At 40.6% G+C, this 19049-nt stretch overlaps 3 protein-coding genes and 2 long non-coding RNA genes across 7 annotated transcripts in view; 4 read left to right on the plus strand and 1 right to left on the minus strand.

The window, feature by feature from the left end:
• Positions 1-9032, plus strand: part of LOC124299198 (peroxidasin homolog pxn-2) — a 38391-nt gene extending 29359 nt beyond the window's left edge. For both annotated transcript variants that reach the window (XM_046752204.1, XM_046752205.1), the window contains 2 exons: positions 2844-6454; positions 6863-9032. In XM_046752204.1, coding sequence (XP_046608160.1) covers positions 2844-6454; positions 6863-7123 — 3872 coding nt within the window. In that variant the 3' untranslated portion in view covers positions 7124-9032. The remainder of the gene's footprint in view (positions 1-2843; positions 6455-6862) is intronic.
• Positions 9031-12957, minus strand: LOC124299201 (serine-threonine kinase receptor-associated protein). The gene is made up of 5 exons (XM_046752217.1): positions 12357-12957; positions 11286-11584; positions 10966-11195; positions 10224-10360; positions 9031-9871 (listed from the first exon to the last, which is right to left on the minus strand). Exons 1-5 carry the CDS (start codon positions 12472-12474, stop codon positions 9663-9665), a joined length of 993 nt encoding a protein of 330 aa, XP_046608173.1. The 5' UTR covers positions 12475-12957; the 3' UTR covers positions 9031-9662.
• Positions 10270-11142, plus strand: LOC124299204 (uncharacterized). Its single transcript, XR_006906958.1, has 3 exons — positions 10270-10383; positions 10591-10777; positions 10913-11142. It is a non-coding gene; the product is annotated as an uncharacterized LOC124299204 (long non-coding RNA).
• On the plus strand, positions 11822-12363 carry LOC124299205 (uncharacterized). The gene is made up of 3 exons (XR_006906959.1): positions 11822-11869; positions 11963-12225; positions 12290-12363. It is a non-coding gene; the product is annotated as an uncharacterized LOC124299205 (long non-coding RNA).
• A 3281-nt stretch (positions 12958-16238) lies between the features above and the next one.
• LOC124297405 (uncharacterized) overlaps positions 16239-19049 on the plus strand; it is a 39831-nt gene continuing 37020 nt past the window's right edge. For both annotated transcript variants that reach the window (XR_006906603.1, XM_046748393.1), the window contains exon 1: positions 16239-16645. Coding sequence is in view for 1 of the 2 variants with exons in the window: in XM_046748393.1 (XP_046604349.1) it covers positions 16582-16645 (64 nt within the window). In the remaining variant the exon portion in view is untranslated. The remainder of the gene's footprint in view (positions 16646-19049) is intronic.

The following is a 19049-nucleotide window of genomic DNA, read 5'->3' on the forward strand; positions in this document are numbered from 1 at the left end:
TGATCAGGAATCTGAAGTCAGAATTGGATGATTTCTAAATCCAAGATGGCGGATTCAATATGGCGGGCGTAAAATCGAAAAAACTATAAAAACTCGATAATTCTGGTTGAAACTTGTTACTCGGGGGGTTTTTGGGGTTATACGAAGTAACAAAGATCATTTGAAGTTCCAAATAAACGCTGAGCATCCCATTGTTACCGAAAGGGTTAAATACTGCGGGATACGACCGTGCATCGATACGATCGGATATCTTATTGTAGATACCTTTATACATGGTACATATAATAGGTATGTATGGATAAAATGAGGCGACGAAAGTGAATTGCATCGGCTATTAGCGGAAGAAATTGAATATTTCTCGTAATTCGTATACCTGTAACATTTATACAGGTGTAGATGTAAAAGGTATCGAGAGATGCGTGTAGGGATTATTATGGAAGATTCGGTAACGATGATATATGAGCTCGGTACACGGCACCACACGTCACGGGCGGCGTGTGAATAGAATTTCCTAATAACCCCGTGAAACTCGAGGCAAGATTGTTATTACACCGACTGTCCAAGAATATAATGATTGTGGTGAGAATGAGAAAAAAAAAAAAAAAAAACAAAAGATACCAAAAAAAAAAAAAAAAACACGATTATGCGGGAGAGTAATTATATTGTAAAGTAAACAGGCCTTTGATAGATGGTTTTTACTTTATATACGCGGTGCAGCAAACTCGCTGTTGCAAGATCGTATTGGGGGGGGGGGGATTACGATTAATTTCATCGATTCGATTCACGTATCTTTATTAATTTTTCTTCCTCGTTATCAAAGCGTATAATGTGTACAAATGCGACAGATGATGAGAATAGAAGAGAGTGGAAAAATTTTCAGAATATTTTCGTAAGGTCCTATTAGAAGCTGAAACGTGCCGCGCGCGATACACGTTCTCTAATCGAATTTATGTAAACTTTCACTGAAGCAACTATATAACAGCAGCGTCATTCAATGGTATTAGTATAGATTTACAATAGAATTCTTATACGTGTATAATACAAATTTAGGAAAGTACAGGAGATTGAAATTCCTAGTACATGATACATTATAAAGACCGTGTAATGTCGGTGTAGCCTTAACCTGGAGTTCTAAATTATTCGAACGTTAATGTGTAGGGTTCGATTGAAAGAGACGAAAATTTCCACACGTTCACTTTGGCACGTGGCATTGATCGATAGCGGTTTAATTCGATTCGGGGGAAAAAAAGGGAACGTTTTTATTTTACACCACTCTATATAGCGGCGTTGTTTCCGAATTAAATTCATTACCACACAACTCGGTGTGAAATAAATACTACTGCTAGCTTGAGAATGATAATTAGAAACGTTGTTGTTGTTGTTGTTGTTGTTTTACGTCCACTTGTTTCGCAACTTAAACTCATCTTCATTCCACGGCTTGCCATTAGGACCTCTTACAGAGTTGCAATTGCCGTCGCCTCGGATGTGTTTTGCATAATTTTACCTCTCACTTTGTAATTTATAATTTATAATTAACCGGCTGTTATAAAGTTCTCGTCACGTGCCTTCTGAAAATCTGTGCAAATGGGACGTGAGGCCTTATTTTTTCTTATTTTTTTCAATAATCAAGTTTCGCGCGAGGCGTTATATATAACGTCCAAGGAATGTTCATAAAATATTTCGTAACAAGTTGTTTCGTTTCTTTTTTTCTTCTTTTTTTTTTTAATTTTGATCGTTTTTTCTTCTTTTCTACACTTTTATTTCTTATATATTCTTTCTCTCTTTCTCTCTCTCTCTCTCTCTCTCTTTCCCTCTGCGTTGCTTCTTAATTCTTATCACTTGATGATTTCGCAAGATTTTTAAACAGAACCGAGGTATATGTTTATATAATAATTTTGAATATGAATGACAAGGATGTAATATACGAATCTTGCATGTGCCAAGCTGTCTGATCATTTTTATGATACCTCGGATATTTCTTTATTTCGCTTCGTTTTTCGGTTTCTTTTTCCACCTCTTTTTCTGGTATTTATTGCGAGGACGCGTATTGAGCAATTCTGTTTCACACTATATTAGTCTGGTACATAGTTTTTACGAAACACTTTTTAGCGATAATGAGATAGTCACAGCCTGCTACTGTTAATTTTACTGCCGCTGCTGCTGCTGCTACTGCCAGGATTTGAAAACCGATACTTATTGCGTAACTTTGGCAAGAGCAAAAGCAATGCCGTGGTGGTGATTATAATTCGTGCGAAAGATGTTCCAAACTTTCATTTTAACTGCAGGCCAGCCAAACCCGTGACTATTACTCAACGAGTTTGAAACGCTGTATCAAAACACTGCGCGATGTTTGGTTCTTAATTGTTTTATCTGATCCTTTTAACGAGCCCAATTATCATAGTGCACAGATTAACCATTCACCAGCGGTTGATTTACTAGCGTAGAAACGAAGAATACAAGTTAAAAAACCTGGGTGTATATAATACGAGATCATCGACCTGTCGTTCGCCTTTTTCAAATAAAATACCGTCATCCTCTAAATCGTGTCGATTCATTCTTATCGTTAATCAACTATAATTTGCCAATTGTATCTTTCGAGAGAATCTCGCTTCAATTTGCCGCCTACATATTCTCTTCTATATCCGCATAAATGCATGTTGAATTGTATAAAATGAGGCGGTGTTTTACGCCATGTCTCTTCTACCGTATTACTGCGTAACGTGTTGCATGCAACAAGGCGTACTTGCAACCTCCGAATTATCGCAACAAGAATAACGCGATAGCATTTAAATTCTCGAGAATTATTCAAGCAATCATTTTACCGAGCACGATTTGTTTTTCAGGAATCAGCAAACCGAGACAATCGGTAGGGACTCACGCATTGCCGCTACCCTTCGATGTTGTATCGTCGCTTCGTCGAGACTCTGCACATCACGAAGGACTTGCCAGCTTGGCCGGGGTGTGGGCGGAATTATTGTTGCGGGACATAGCCGAGACGATGAATCCGAAAGGGATTGATTGCTGCGGTGTGAACGGCCCAAATCACGCCGAGTGCTATTCGACCTGGAGCGAAAACGGGGGGAGTGAAGTTTGCAGAAACTACACCCGTTCGCTGCCGACCCTTACCGCGACCAGCTGCAAATTCGAGACCAGGGAGCAGATGAACGCCGTGTCCGGGTACCTCGACGGTTCCGATCTCTATGGGAACACCGACCAGGACCTTCACGCCATCAGGACCTACTCCCATGGAAGGGTTAGCTTGGCCGCCTGCAAGAAATGCGAAGACGGCACGGCCCTCGGTGCCCTTTACCGCACCCTCTTCCTCGAGCACAATCGCCTGGCCGATGGCCTCGCCGAGGTAAACGATCACTGGGAGGACGCGAAGGTCTTCCTGGAGGCACGGCGCATAGTCATTTCCGAACTGCAGCACGTCACGATCAACGAATTCGTACCAAGCATTCTCGGCGAGGCGGCCTTCGTCAACGCCGACCTGAAACCGGTAAGGAGCGGGTTTTACTCCGGGTACTCGTCGACCAATCGCGGCGGCGTTTTTGACTCCGTCGCGCTTGGAGCTCTGCGCGCGCTTCTCTCCCTCAACAACGGATCCGTCAGTCTCGAGGACCTTCTCGCCAGGCCGGCAAGGCAGGTGAGCCTCAGGATTCCCGGCGTAGATAACGGAGATTGGGACGAAGCCGAGAGAGCCATCCACGCGGCCAGGGATCACGGAGTGCCTGGTTACCCACACTTTGTTTCTTACTGTTCGGGCAACGATCGCATGATCAATTTCACCGACTTCGAGTACACGATGAGCGAGGATGACGTCGAGGGACTTCGTGGGCTCTACGCGACCGCCGAGGATGTCGATTTACTCGTCGGAGGGACCTTCGAAAAACCTACCGAAGCAGCTGCCGTTGGACCGACTTTCGGATGTTTGCTCAGAGAGCAATTCGTAAAGCTGAGAAACTCGGACAGGTTTTGGTACGAAAATGATCTGCCGCCGTCCGGTCTTACCGCCGAACAGCTGGCCGAGGTCAGGCGAGTATCGCTTGCTGGTATCATCTGCAAGAACACCGGAATAGCGAAAATTCAACCGATGGCTTTCATTCAGCAGGACCCGTACCTGAATGTCAAGATAAATTGCGACCAGCACGGTATAGCCGACCTCGCCGCGTGGCGGGAACATCCCACGCCGGACATGATATCCGACAATTCGATGGCCTCCGTTATTGCCAAGGAGGTCACGTCCGAGTTGACCCCCGAGGTGATCGCCAACGCGGTCAGGAAGGCCGAGCAGGACCTCGTGGTGCGAAAACAGCTGGAGTACAACGCCTGGCTCGAGCAGAAGACCGCTGATCCGAAATCGCCCATCGGTACCGCGGCCAGCTTTTCGAAGGCCAGTAAAGACGCCCTACTTCTAGCAAACTCCTCGATACTCTTCGAGCTCGCGACTAACGAGATTATAAACGGGGCACATGGTCTACGTAGACGAAAACGACAAATTTTCGACTCATCCGACAACGTTCTCGGCTTTCCCAACAACGAGTTCAGCGACATATTGCAGACCGTCGACATATCCAGCTTCCTTCAGAGCCAGACCACCCCAGACGAGCTCGACTGTCCACCCGACGACAGTCCCTGCGATCCAAGCTCCCCGTTCAGAACCCTCAGCGGGCACTGCAACAATCTTCGCAATCCAAAACTGGGTACCGCGCTCACCACCTTCGCGAGACTCCTGCCTCCCATTTACGAGGACGGTGTATCGAAACCGCGAATGAACTCCATAACCGGCATACCTCTGCCCAACCCCAGAGTCATCTCGACTGTTATTCACCCCGATATATCAAATCTTCACAATCGATACACTCTGATGGTAATGCAGTTCGCACAGTTCGTCGATCACGATATGACCATGACTCCGATCCACAAGGGTTTCCACGAGTCGATACCGAGCTGCAGATCTTGCGACTCGGCCCGCACCGTGCATCCTGAGTGTAATCCGTTCCCCATACCACCCGGCGATCATTTCTATCCAACGGTGAACGTCTCCTCCGGGGCGAGACTCTGCATACCTTCGATGAGGTCGCTGCCCGGTCAGCAACAGCTCGGACCGCGTGAACAAATCAACCAGAACACGGCCTTCCTCGACGGCTCTGTTATATACGGTGAAAACGACTGCGTTTGCCAGGTTCTTCGCACGTTCAACGGCCGAATGAATATCACACGTCATCCGAACCGCGGGAAAGATCTTTTGCCGCAAACGGCGACTCATCCGGAATGCAAAACGAGATCCGGGTACTGTTTCATCGGCGGTGATGGCCGCGTCTCCGAGCAGCCCGCACTCGCCGTTATGCACACTCTTTGGGTACGCGAGCACAACCGAATCATGGAGGGTCTCAGACAGGTGAACCCGCATTGGGACGGTGAAAAGCTTTTCCAACACTCGCGAAGGATCATTTCCGCCATGCTTCAGCACTTGGTTTACAACGAGTTTCTGCCGAGGATACTCGGCTGGAACGCGGTTAGTCTGTACGGTCTGAAACTACTGCCACAGGGATACTACAAGGAGTACTCGCCCACGTGTAACCCCAGTGTACTGAACGAATTTGCAGCCGCGGCTTTCAGGATCGGACACTCGCTTCTCAGACCTCACTTGCCCAGGATGGATTCAAATTTCCAGAACATTGATCCGCCCATTTTGCTTCGTGACGGTTTCTTCAATCCGGACATGCTCTACGACCCGGGAATGGTTGACGAGATGATAAGAGGCCTTGTTTCTACGCCTATGGAGACTCTCGATCAGTTTATAACCGGCGAGGTGACCAATCATCTTTTCGAAAACAGGAGGATCCCCCACTCGGGTGTTGATTTGATCGCCCTCAACGTACAGAGAGCTAGGGACCACGGTATCCCATCATACAACAACTACAGAGCACTCTGCAATCTGAAACGTGCTACGACCTTCGAGGACCTTTCGAGAGAAATGGCGCCGGAAGTTATCGCCCGGCTTAAGCGGATCTATGCCTCGGTCGACGACATCGATCTGTTCCCCGGCGGTATGAGCGAGCGACCCCTTCAGGGCGGTTTGGTCGGACCCACCTTCGCATGCATCATAGCCATACAGTTCAGACAGTCCCGTAAGTGCGACAGGTTCTGGTACGAGACCGACGACCCCAACATTCGGTTCACGGAGCACCAATTGGCTGAGATAAGGAAGACGACGCTGTCCAAGGTGATATGCGAGAACATGGATCAACACCAGGATATGCAACGCGCCGCGTTCGATCTTCCGAGCAATTTCCTCAACCCCAGGGTACCCTGCTCGTCTATGCCGCACATGGACTTTGCCGCCTGGCGAGAAACCAGCCACGGATGCCAAATCGGCAGTCGCAATGTCGCCGTTGGTGAATCCGGATTCCCAACGCCTTGCACCAGCTGTGTATGCACTGCCGAAGGAGTGAGTATAAGCCAGTTCTTACCTACGAAATCTCCCCGGACAAAATATCCTCGATAAAATCTCGAGGATAAAATTCCTCTGGATAAAATTTCCCCAAACAAATAAATAATTAACCGTACGAACATTAATAAACGTATAATAATATTGGGGAAGGGGGGATTTTGTCCGGGGGATTTTGAAAAAAGAGATTCTGGTTGGGAACCCGATTCACATATGTGCTAACCAATCACAATGCCTAAAATACATATATTGTTCACCAGATTTGAAGCAATTTGATTGGTTACCGCCTGACCGCGTCTATGTGAACCCACCCTAATAGATTCGGGTACTTTTGAGCCCGGGATATTTAAAACACTTTTCTCTAAGCAATATCCTCTTTCCTAACGATGTGCAATTGTTCGATTTCAGACCCAGTGCGCATCGCTCCGTGTTACAGACTGCAATCAGCTTCTCAGAGAAGCCTCTCGCGAAGCCATTCTTCGAGACGATGTCTGCACGGCTCAGTGCGGTTTCGTTTTGGCCGCATCGGAAGCATCAGCGAGGTTGCAATTCCCGAATTCAAATGCGTTCCGGGGTTTCCCCTCGCCGGGGAACAATTTGAGAAACCTTCCAACAGCAGCAACGTTCAACGGTTTCAAACTGCCGGATCTCTCGCAGTTTATCGGTTAAATATACGCCGCGACCAGGTCGCGCATTTGTTCAATTAATTTTTAAGATCAAGCATGGTGAAGGTGAGGAGCGAAGAACGCAACCAATCGCATCGGACAATGCTTGGGGATATGATCATGGATCTGCAAAGGCTAGAATACTCAAAGGCGGGAAAAAGGAGATTCGTAACGCGTGTAAAAGCTCAGAATTTATGCGACAATTCATTCTGTTTCCTGTGTTATTATCATCGCGGAAATATTCCGTCCGTTAGGTATCATCACCGTAGTAATCGCTGTAGGTCCCAAATTGATACTGTTCTTCGGACGGAATCGTCATTCCGAGTTAGATTATGTCAGGATCTAGATCGGCAATACGCACTGATGTGGATTGCGAAAAGTTCGGGTCATCTGCTTGACGTCGGAAAGAAAAGGTAGAGTACAAATATAACTGATTGTGAGCCCGTTATCGTTATACCATATTTCGTTATTATTATCCACTGACATTAGAACGGGAATGTTTGAAAATCAATCAATCCTGAAACTTGTTCATTTCACAATAGAACTGACACATAGAAGTATGTTATAATTTGGGGAAACCGTTGATAATTTGAAGATACTGTGACTTGTATATCTACCGTATATATTGCTGTGTATTTTTTATTTTATGTTTTTATTTTGGTCCCTCGTAATCCGGTCATTGCCCTGAAAAAAATCCACAGCAAAGCAACTCGATAAGAGGATCGATTATTTCTGTATGAATAGATATACATACTATATATTATATTATACCTATAAAAAAGTTGCCTATACGAAAAATGTAAATATAGAAGATAATCTCGCGGTATTTAGTTATTATAGAAAATTAATACCTATTTTATACTTCTGTGTATAAATCAATTACGATATCGACGGTAGGTATAAAATCGGCCCCGCGTGGTTACGCATAATAATTATATTTTGTTTCTGCAATAATCACGCTAAATTGTGGATACAATAATTTTTCATGTGCGAGTGTTGTATCCACAGTTAAATTTTCGGTGATTATTGTAGAAACGATAGAAAAATGCCGTGACGGCTTGTTAGGAAAGCTGCATCTACTACAGAATACTGCCACAGAATGATGTTTCATTATTTTTCAACAATCTTTTAATCCGGTTGAGAAAAAAAAAATCCGGAATATCATATCCTTATAAAAATTATAATAAGGACATTGTTACACGTGCTAGAATTTATATAATATATGTTATTAAAAGTATGTATAATAATGTTATTTACAGCGTTTTCTATTGTACTAACGAACGCTGTTTGTATAGATTTTAATTTGTACCTAATTATTGTTTTGTTTTTCTAAATAAAAATAGATAATATATATATACATATACACACGCATAGCTATAAGCCGCTACAAATTCTCATAGTAACACTATACACATAGATATGATATCACGTGTATGTGTATATTAATAATAAATTTTAATTATTATTTTTTTCTAAAATACACAGGTAATAGTTTCGTCTTTATTCGGTTCATCATCATGTAATACGATTTCATTCGACTGTAACATACTGTATTTTGGACGTATACAATTCGGAAGTAATGTTATTCTCGTACAGTATTCTTGATAATGAAAAAAAAAATTCAGATCCCTAACGAACGCATAACGACGAATATAATTCAATGATTAGGATGATTTAGCTGTTTCAGTTGTTTATTAGACTTTTTTATTTCACATCTTTTTATAGATCATTGAGGTGCTTAAGAAAAAAAAACGTATAGACGAACGATTATTACAACTATATTTTCGGGACCTTATAAATATGAGTATGAATATTATGTACAGAAGATTTCTTCATAAGCTTCCCCAAGCGAAAATACAGTTTGAATTATCCTTCGATACGAGAAATTTTTTTCATTTACTTTTATTTTTCTGCTTTTGAAAAAAAAGGTGTACAATATAGTTTATATGGCATTATAACTATACTGCATGTCTCATTCGAGTGAAAAAAATTAATAAATACAAACTCGTAGTTCAAAAGCTTCTCATACAGAGTCACCGATATGATACGAATTAACGTAAGGTCACTTTTGCTTCTTAATCGCTTTTCCGCTCAGCTCTTTAGGAAAAGCCGTTTTAATAGAAACGATATCGAGATGAGTAAAATTTGAAAAGAAGCTTGACGGTTGTTCAATAAACTTTTAAAATCGCGATAAGTGTAAATCTTGAGAACATATTTAAACGCAACCAAGAGCTTTGGAATATTATGAAACTTATTCCAACAAATACAAGTTTCTCAACGTTCATTTTTCATACTCTCCTATTTCACACTTTTATGCTTGATGATAACGAGCAAATTTTCAATTCCGAAGACACCAACCTTCAAATTAATTAGATATATAATTTGGTTTTCTTCTAAAATTTATTTTGAAGGATTTCGCGCGTCTGTTATCACGGAATTTGGAATTTTTATTGTTCCCAGACGTTTATCCCCGCGTCAAAATCCATCCTGGAATAATCTAACGGTCAAGACTATCATCTGAGGTATGAATTGAGATATGGCGTTTAGCTTGCCGAGACCTCTTGCTTGTTATTGAGTACAGCATTTTCTGGAATCATTGGAGTTTGTTCGATACAACGCCATAGGCCGTAGGTTTTTCCAACGGTAGTTTGCCAAAGCCTCAGCGTCCCATCCTCAGATCCGCTCGCGTATAATTCACCATCCGGAGAAAACCGAACGCAGTGAACAGGCCCAAAATGTCCCTTGAAAGATTCTGTAAACATAAAAAAATAAAAAACACCACATCGTGAGGAAAAATTTCGTCACTATAAACTATGAAGAATTTTTCTAAAAATCAGTTAAATGCACGAAGTTCAAGGGGAAATAAGGCACAGGATTGAAGCCTCTTAAGAATGGCCTTATATTATAAACGCCCAGGCATGCTGCATGCTGTGACCTCAGTTCTGTATTGTCATTCCGTTGTTGGGTGATGAGAGAATTACTAATTACGCTTTGCTGCTGCGAGAATGAATAATGAGTGTAGGTAAACAGAAAATGTACTTATACGCTTAGGGAAGAATTTTATGAAGTAAAGTAGGAACATTGATAAATGTTAAATACCGTACCGATTTCTGCTCCAGTGCTGTAATCGAATTTGTACATTTTCAGATCTTCTCCTCCGCATACAAATATGCTGCAGTCTGGATGTAAACTTGCGCTGTTCACTTGAGTAGGAACAATAAACTCTCGGATCTTGGTCAACCTGCAATCAACAAATCGAGTCAGGTGAGTAGGATACAAACTTTTCAATGCAGCAATATTTTTTCTGCTAATTCTGGAAGAAATGGCAGATGAAAAAAAAAAAAGAAAACGAGTAATGCCAATGCATTATTCTCCTTCCTCGTGTTGTAAACAAGTTGCCTGTGCCAATTGCAAGTAGTTCTCTTTACCAGGAGATGAAAATAAATGAACAAGAGCCCAACTTCCTTCTAGGCCATGGCTGTTCAAGCCAGGGACATTGCTGATCAGGAAGTAAAATGGTCTTCATTATTTGAAAGTAAAAACTGTCCACTCTGGCACGGAACCAGACCTTGTACATCCATAAATGGCTGGATATCTTTCATGGCAAATACCTCTGTTCCTGTTGCACTCGATACAGCGCAATGAAAGTTCATGTTAGGTATGTACCGTTACCTCGAATCTTTTCTGAGCCGATGAAATCTACAATATTCAACGGTTGCAAATCGGGATTTCTTGCGTTGTTGACTGCCTCAGAGATTATTTACTTTTTTTCATGCGACAATCGGCGATGCAGAATTATAATTGAACTTGGAATCCAAGTCGGGTGGAGAGGGGGTCAATACTCACTCTTTGCTATCCCAAAACGTGACGACGTTAGAATGAGTTGTCGTAATGATGTTGCCATCTCTGGAGACTTCCATCGAGCTGGGTGTAGCTGGAAAATCGAGTCTTTTCACTTCTTGTCCGCTGTTTCTGTCCCACAAACGCAGGCTTTTGTCATCGGCACAGGTAACCAAAGCGGTATCATTTTTGAAAAAAGTTACATGCCTTATGCCACTAGTGTGACCGGAAAATATCTGCAGGGTAATAAAATACGTAATTAGTAGTCAAGTTGTACTTTCCCAATTGTTTTTGGATTTTTATATTCCAAACAAATTTATACTCACTTGCGGCGTTGCTTCCGGCTTGTTTAGATCGTAGATCTTGACTAGCTTTTCATTGGAACCAGTACACAGGTAATTTGAGTCAGAACTGAAGTTGACAGACTTGACTATATGCTTGTGCTGAAAGGAGTGAATTTCTTCACCCTTTATCGCGTCCCACACCTTGGCATTGAAGTCCGCAGCGCCTGTAGCTGCTCTGGTGGCCTGTGGGTTCAAAGCGACACCCCACACTGCCCCTTTGTGCCCCTCAAACGTGCCGATCCAATCCCCAGTGTCGCCCTGCCGCAGCATCGGCTTTCCATCTGTAAATAATTATTCATATTTTGTTACCGCTGGCATATTCATATACTCATTTTTCTTCCCATTTTACAAATATTCGGCTAACTAGAATGTTTGTCAATGTGTACTACGATGATATATCCTAGATTTTAGCCATATAGTGGTAATTTCTTCTATACAAAATAGAGACGACGTTGAGAGAGGTGGGGGAGTGGGATTATTAGGCACGCATTTCTAAGGTTTAGTTCGGGGTCAGACACCGTAGATGTGAGGGATGATCCCGCATGCGACACGTCTGGCGACAATAGGTAGGTAGGAATCGGTACGCTCAGCTATGAGGCTGTAAAATTTTTCTATCGAACTTATTTCTAATTTATTGATTTTTTCTCATTGGCAACAAGAATGCGCCGACACGCTGATAAAGCTTATAGCATAAAGCGTGCAGCGTCCATGTGCACCTTGTACATGTGTCTCTGTACATGAGTGTAGCCTGGGCCTTGGGCATATCGTTTGAAACTAGGCCAAGGCGAACCAGAATGGAATGGACAGCCAAAGCGTGAAAGAGGGAAAAAAAAATAAAACATTGTTTGAAGAGGAGGAGAAGAGGAGGGGTAAGTAATTGAGGAAGAAGAGGAATTTTGCGAAAAACAGGCATAAATGACAGGTAAAACCTAAGAGTGTCTAACGAAAAGGCGAAATATGACGATGAAGAAATAATTCAATTCCAGATTGACGGGAGAAATGAGTGGATTCGGAAGCGCATAAGCGCGTAATCGAGGCGTTATTTATCCTTACCTTTGCACGCCGAAATTAGGTAGTAGCCGGACTCCGTAACATCGGAAAAGGCTAGATGAACGACGGGTCTCGTATGCCCGCTACAGGTTAACGGTGTCTGCCTCAAATTCGCCATCATTTATATTTCAACGTGTTGATATGAAACGCGCGCTGTCACCGTAAAGCGCGCACTAAATATCAACGGACAATGACGAGAGTTAAGTTTACTGGAAGTTTTTTTGTATTTTTCGGCGCCGATTCCTCGTTGTGGAGACGCAACGGCCTCTCGCACACGATGCTTCGCCGTCTTGACGCTCGTAGACGTTTACTATCTTGTCTCTTGTTCTTGAAGCCCGTAGTCGGTGGTAATAATCGAAACGATCTGACCGACTGACTGACGACTCGACTCGGCTCGACGCGATACGCAGCCAAGTTCAGACTTCAGGGACTTTGGCCAGGAAATCATGGCCGCCAGTCCTCCCTGCAACTGCGAAGTGCAACGACGACGCTTTCATGGACCGACCATGAAATTTCTATCCAAACTTGACGCCCCACACCGCAACTTTTATGTCTTTTATTTTTTAACCGGTAGTAAAACGCAGATCGCGACGCGCACACACAACGCGAAAGGACGCTGTCAGGTTAGCCTCTTTGTGCGACTCGGCTGTTTTCGAACGTGACATTTTTAAATAACGAATCTGCAATGATTATAATGCATCCCAAGGCGAACTTGTTCCGGAAATTTTCTGCTTCGGTTTATGGTACTCGTGTACACACGATCAGGTGTTGATTTAACGAGAAAAAGTTTACCAGATTAGAATTATGAAACTTCGAAGTTGGTCGCTATCCCTGGAAGCTAGCAACCATATATACATTAACGCGGACAGTAATACCAGTAGTCTGCCTGCAGGAGCCCCAATCCGCAAAAAAAAAAAAAAAAATTTAGAAAATGGACTTGTATACTTTCGGATTTTTTCTTCAAACAACTTTACAAGCATTTTATAGGCGATTATTCAGAATCCTTAAACGATTGTTTGTATTCATTTAGGAAGGTGTTACAGCACTTTGAAAATGACTAACGCAAGACTATTTTTAAAGAATTGAATGATAGCGTTGCAGTCGTTTGTTATATCCTAGAAAAATGTATGCCTAGTTCTTCAAGGCATTCAGTATGTGTAAGAATATTAAAAAAAAAGATTTGGAATTATCTTCTAAATATCTTTGGTATTTTTTCTCTAGAATGATGAATGACGTTGCAATTGTGCAAGAAGTATTACTTATAAGGTTGATCAGAGACGGTCTTTAAACGATTGCATGCAATATCAATCTTGCAGATGATTGTAAATAATGTTTTTGCGCATTTACAACCGTCCATAGTATGAATAATACGAAAATAACGAAAAAAATTAGGATCAGAAGGTAAATGAAAGAATTCACTCAACGGTAGATGTCCTCCTTAATTTTATTCAGTCCGATGTGTCTTTAAAAATAGAATGAAAAAGTTCTATTTCATTTATTACAGAGAAAATGTACGTACAGATGCAGTTCGCATTAAAGAGATTTCACTCAAGACATGAGAATATAAGCCTATCATTTTTCCGGTTCCCCTCGCCTCTAAAATTTCAAGGGTTGAAATGCGAGTCAGCGTGAAAACGGGTTTAATTTGAATGGCCGGAAAATTACGGTGACATTGATATCCCGCGGGCCAGTGAAGAATGTTCTTCATTTCGAAGGACTGTACGGGGAAACTTTATTTGCAATAAATTAGACGAGAAATGAACTAGGTTTCGGGGTTATTTGGGATATAAATTAAGCGAATGTACCGTATACTGCATACGCCGGAGAATCCAAAGAATTCATATGCGTCATTCTACATCTGCTATAATGACCTGTCGAATGGTTCTAGGGATTCTTATCACCGCCAGTAAAAATGATTTACACGCAATAGTCATTTTTTATGACTATTCATTTTTACGGGAGAAAAAATATTCCAAAAGTCTGCCTAATCGTCGAAGTAAAACACGAAGTAGAATAATAACGAAATCTAATTAGCGCCGCGAAACGTGGCATCCGATCGCGAATCAGGCATCGATGCGTAACTGAAAGCAAGCTATTTTAATTAAATCTCAATGTTCTGGATAAAGAGGATATATATTTGTATCAGCAGATTGCAGAAATATATGCAGAGGGGGGTGGCTGACTTCACGCCGATAGAAACTCTTTGCGAGGTTCTTCATATTAATTAAAACACACCGATACACGTGCAAATTTTATACATGAGTTTCGCGCTCGCTGATAACTTGGGTGAATCTGAGACCCAGCGTTAATTAACGGTCATAAAAAATATACTTCATGTATCGTAAATTGAAGAATCGTAAATCGTAAATCGATGAAAAATTATTCCCTCGCACACCTATTTTATTACAGAAATTATTTCCTTCCGATGCTACGGAGCGTTTTACTTTTTCACACCATATCGTCGAAGGAATAATATTTTCATACCTAAGTCCTTTTCCATTTTACGCGGGTCCATACCATCTTTTTTCGTTGTCTTTTTCTTCTTCTTCTTCTTCTTCTTCTTCTCGTTCTCGTTCTACTTTTTCAGGATGTTTAAAGAAAACGAGGTGAGAATCGGTGGAGAGTGAATAGAAAATGACAAAATGTTTGGAAGAAAAAGAAGAAAGAAAAAATAAAAGAAAAAAAAAAACGACAAGTGAGAGGTTTGCTTAAGACGCCGGGACCGCTGTGGCGACACTTTTTAAAAATTTAATTAATCCTCTTCCCGTAAAATTGTCGGCGACAAAAATATTGAACAGCGAAATTGAACTGCTGAGCAAACTCCGCAGTCGCGTGGGAATAAATGCGGTGCGAGAGGCTTTGTACCGCATAGAACAACATACGCACGGTGTATTGACTCGGTGAATATTTAATCGCAGCTTTCGTTATAAACGACACAGTTTACAAGTGCGTGACAGCGGGCTTATAGGAATATTTCGAGAACGCAATTTCAACAATCAAAGCGTAAAGCAGAAAACGGTACGGAATGAAACAAAAAAAAAAAAAACAGCAAAAGAAAAAAAAACCACCCAACACCGTCAACGCTGTGAAACAATCATTTTCGCCGAATGGTCGCTGATCCAATTTTCAGATTAAATCGTGAACGTTGTTCTGCAATTGCGGGTCGAAATGATTCTACCGTGAGTAATTGTTGAGTTCTGAGTAACGAAAGAGAACAAAAAAAAAAAAATTTCGTCCAGGCTTACGGTTATAAAACAAGAAAAGTATAACCTGGTCAGTCAGTTATTTTCACGCTGGGCTGAGCCGCGCGTGCAGCAGCGTGCAAAAATTTTATTTACCCCGCGTCTCCGCAAATTCCCTTCGCCCTGCTGTAATATACTGCAAAATTTATCGGTATTTTTTATTTTTTTTTATTTTCTTAGAAACGCTACACAGGCATCGCCGATATCTGTTGTATTTGAAGCTATGCGGCTCTGTGTCAGCAATTTGTAAATTGAAATTGCCAAAAGACGGTGAAAACAAAAAAAAAAATTGTAATTCCACTCATACTGCAATTAACTCTAAATCGACATGATCAGCCTTTGTCCTTGTTAATCAGCGTTGGATGGTATGAATTAGTTTAATCAGATGAAAATATTATCTCAACCGATATTGTTAAAAGGACGAAAATCATATTATAGAGAAACGGCATATCGACTACGATCTGTGAGAAAAAGTGAAAAAAAAAAGTTGTTGCCGCCTCTGGAGACGAGAACGTAAAGCAGGCAGCGTTACCGGGGGTTGAAAGCGCCTGCGCGGCGCAATTGTGTGGTCACGTGATCGAATTCGCACACAAACACACTGGACGAAACATGTATTGCAGAACCGAAAGATTCGAGCTCTCGTCTCCGCAGTCGGGCTTAGACTCGCGTCAGGGGAGCTTGTGAGCGGATCCCCTTCTAAGCGTGCACGATTATTTAAAAACGTAGTAAACAAATGAATAATATTAGCCATTCGACGTACAGGTTTACGAACGTAATTCGATAATGGATAAATTCGAGTGATTTGAAAACGGTATTATAAAGAAATCTGTGCAGTTTGACGTTGTACGGATAAATCTGTTGAAACTTACGGCGGGAAAAGTTGTTCGTTTGAAAACAAAAGAAACGAAAACCGAACAAGACGTAGTATCTTTTTATTTTTGTGTCCAATATTTATTTTCGTTTTTCGGCTCATATTTTGTGCAAATATGATTATGACCGTGAAGTTTTTACTGATGGTTGTTGGGCTGGCAGGAAACCGTTGCTATGGAGGTGAGTTGGAGAAATATTTTTTAATAAAATAACAGCGTATGTACGTACATTTACCGACGGAGCAATTGTAGCTTGAATTTTGTGTTCTTTCAACACGCGTGTTGTAACGCCTGCCAGGTGGCAACACGCAGAGACTTATTCTGCACGCGTGTAATAATAACACAAGCCTGCGAAATATAACTTTTAATTTACCCTTAAAATAATAATGCTTTTTTTTAGGTATCAGATATGTTGAATTAAAATATGACGCTAGTTTTTATTACAGCACATCGAAATTCATTTTTATCCAAGATATACATATTTACGCAGATTTTTGAACAATTTTTATGAAAAAACAAAAAATATAACGAATATAAAAGTGAATGCGTAGTTATCAAATGAAGAGCGTTAGTTTTAAAGAAGACTTAAGAGTCTAGATAAGTCAAAAAAGACTTATGATATATTTTTCTACCACATTCAAAACTCCTGTTCAATATTTTTCTCTTGTACTCACGTACTCTAAATATGATTAAAATCACCATAAACAACAACTAGCGAGGGTACATGAATATTCAAATATTATCGCTAACATTAACACATATAATTACCACAGAAATTGGAAGTCAACTCGAGTATTACTAAGAAAAGAGTAAAAAAATTCTACGAACATTTATGTAATAGAATTTTAACAAATTATTTTTCATCGTTTCGTACCTAATACCAAACCAAATTATTAATCAGTTTTGTCAGGGGAAAACCATCACAGGCCTGTGTTATCTTTGTAATCGGTTTTTCTAAAGACGCTTGAAAATTCACCGGCGCATTGCCAAATTTATTATCACAACCATCGTACAGAATTTATGCAGCCGCATTTGTTATATATATATATATATATATATATGTATATGTATATATATATATATATATATATATATATATATATATATATATATATATATATATATATATATATATATATATATATATATATATACTAGCAGCCCATCCCGGCTTCGCACGGGCATATAATAATATTAAGTAATAATATAAATGTTATTTTTCTAGAAACTCACTGTAAACATTGTGTATTTTCTTTTATTATATTATTATATGCCCGTGCGAAGCCGGGATGGGTTGCTAGTTATGCTGTTAAAATGTAGCTTATATGACACGTTCGTAGATTTACCATAGCAGCGCCATCTATTGATTACTTACTCAACCCAGTCGAAAGGTATCGACATCTGTTAGAATCATTCGGAGTTAACAGATAATTGTGACTGTCAAATAATAACAGACAAATAATTAGCAATATATTATAATTGCGACTATAATTTGAGATTTAAACTATCCTATCTCTCAAGTTGGATCGAACTGCACATGGTGTGCGTATTTTATTATAATCGGTTAAGTGGTTTAGGAGTCCATTGAGGACAAACATCGTGACACGAGATTTATATATATTAAGATATATATATATATATATATATATCACAGCTTTATATTGCTTACTGTATATCAGGATCGTGGAAAATTAACTTTCAGTTTTACAAGCGACCGCACATGAATTTTCAACAGCACCATGCGCTATAATCAACACGAAAAACTGCGGCTTCTTCTGCAGCGTTCATTCTCGCGGAGCAAAGCCGTTTGTCTCACCCTATTATGCGTCCTCTTTCTTTATTCATACCGTATACATGTATTACGCAATGAATAATTTAATGCTGCTTTATTTTTCTCTTTTTATGATACCAACATCCTTCCTCTCTACACTTGTAAAATATTTTGCAATCGTTATCGCGTGTTTCCTATTGGTGAATTTGTAATTTATGGGGTAGTCCAAATGAACGTGAACAAGGTTTAACGCCGATTCATTTCCCACTTCTAATCTACCAAACATACATTTTCTAATTTTTTCAGAAAATTTCCACCTGCCGTTCAGGAGTTGGTATTTTAAATCTCATCAATCTCAAAAAATGTTGAACTTTTTGCGAATTTTCTTTGACTAAAAAAAAATTAACTTTTTCACATTTGACGCAAAATGGCTCCGGCTGTCATTTGGGAGCTACGCTTCTTTTTGCATATCTATATGTGCATGTTATCTTATTGTAACATTTGGCTGCAACTTTTTTTCAATCCATTTTTCATCCGATAACGCGCACATTGATGTGCAAAAAGAACCGTAGCTCCCAAACGGGGGCCGGGCCTTTTTTACGTCAAATGTAAAAAAGGTTGTTTTTTTTGTAAGTCAAAGAAAATTCAAAAAATGTTTAAAATTTTTTGGAGAACGCGATTTTTGAGACAACCTATTTTTTGCGTTTTTCGTTGAGTACAATGACTTACGATTTACAGAAAATTCTGAAAAAATTATTTACTCCTAAACGACAGTTGAAAAAAATCTGAAAAAATTAGAAAACTTATATTTGGT

This window comes from Neodiprion virginianus, chromosome 2 (assembly GCF_021901495.1).
Source record: "Neodiprion virginianus isolate iyNeoVirg1 chromosome 2, iyNeoVirg1.1, whole genome shotgun sequence".
Classification (NCBI taxonomy): domain Eukaryota; kingdom Metazoa; phylum Arthropoda; class Insecta; order Hymenoptera; family Diprionidae; genus Neodiprion; species Neodiprion virginianus.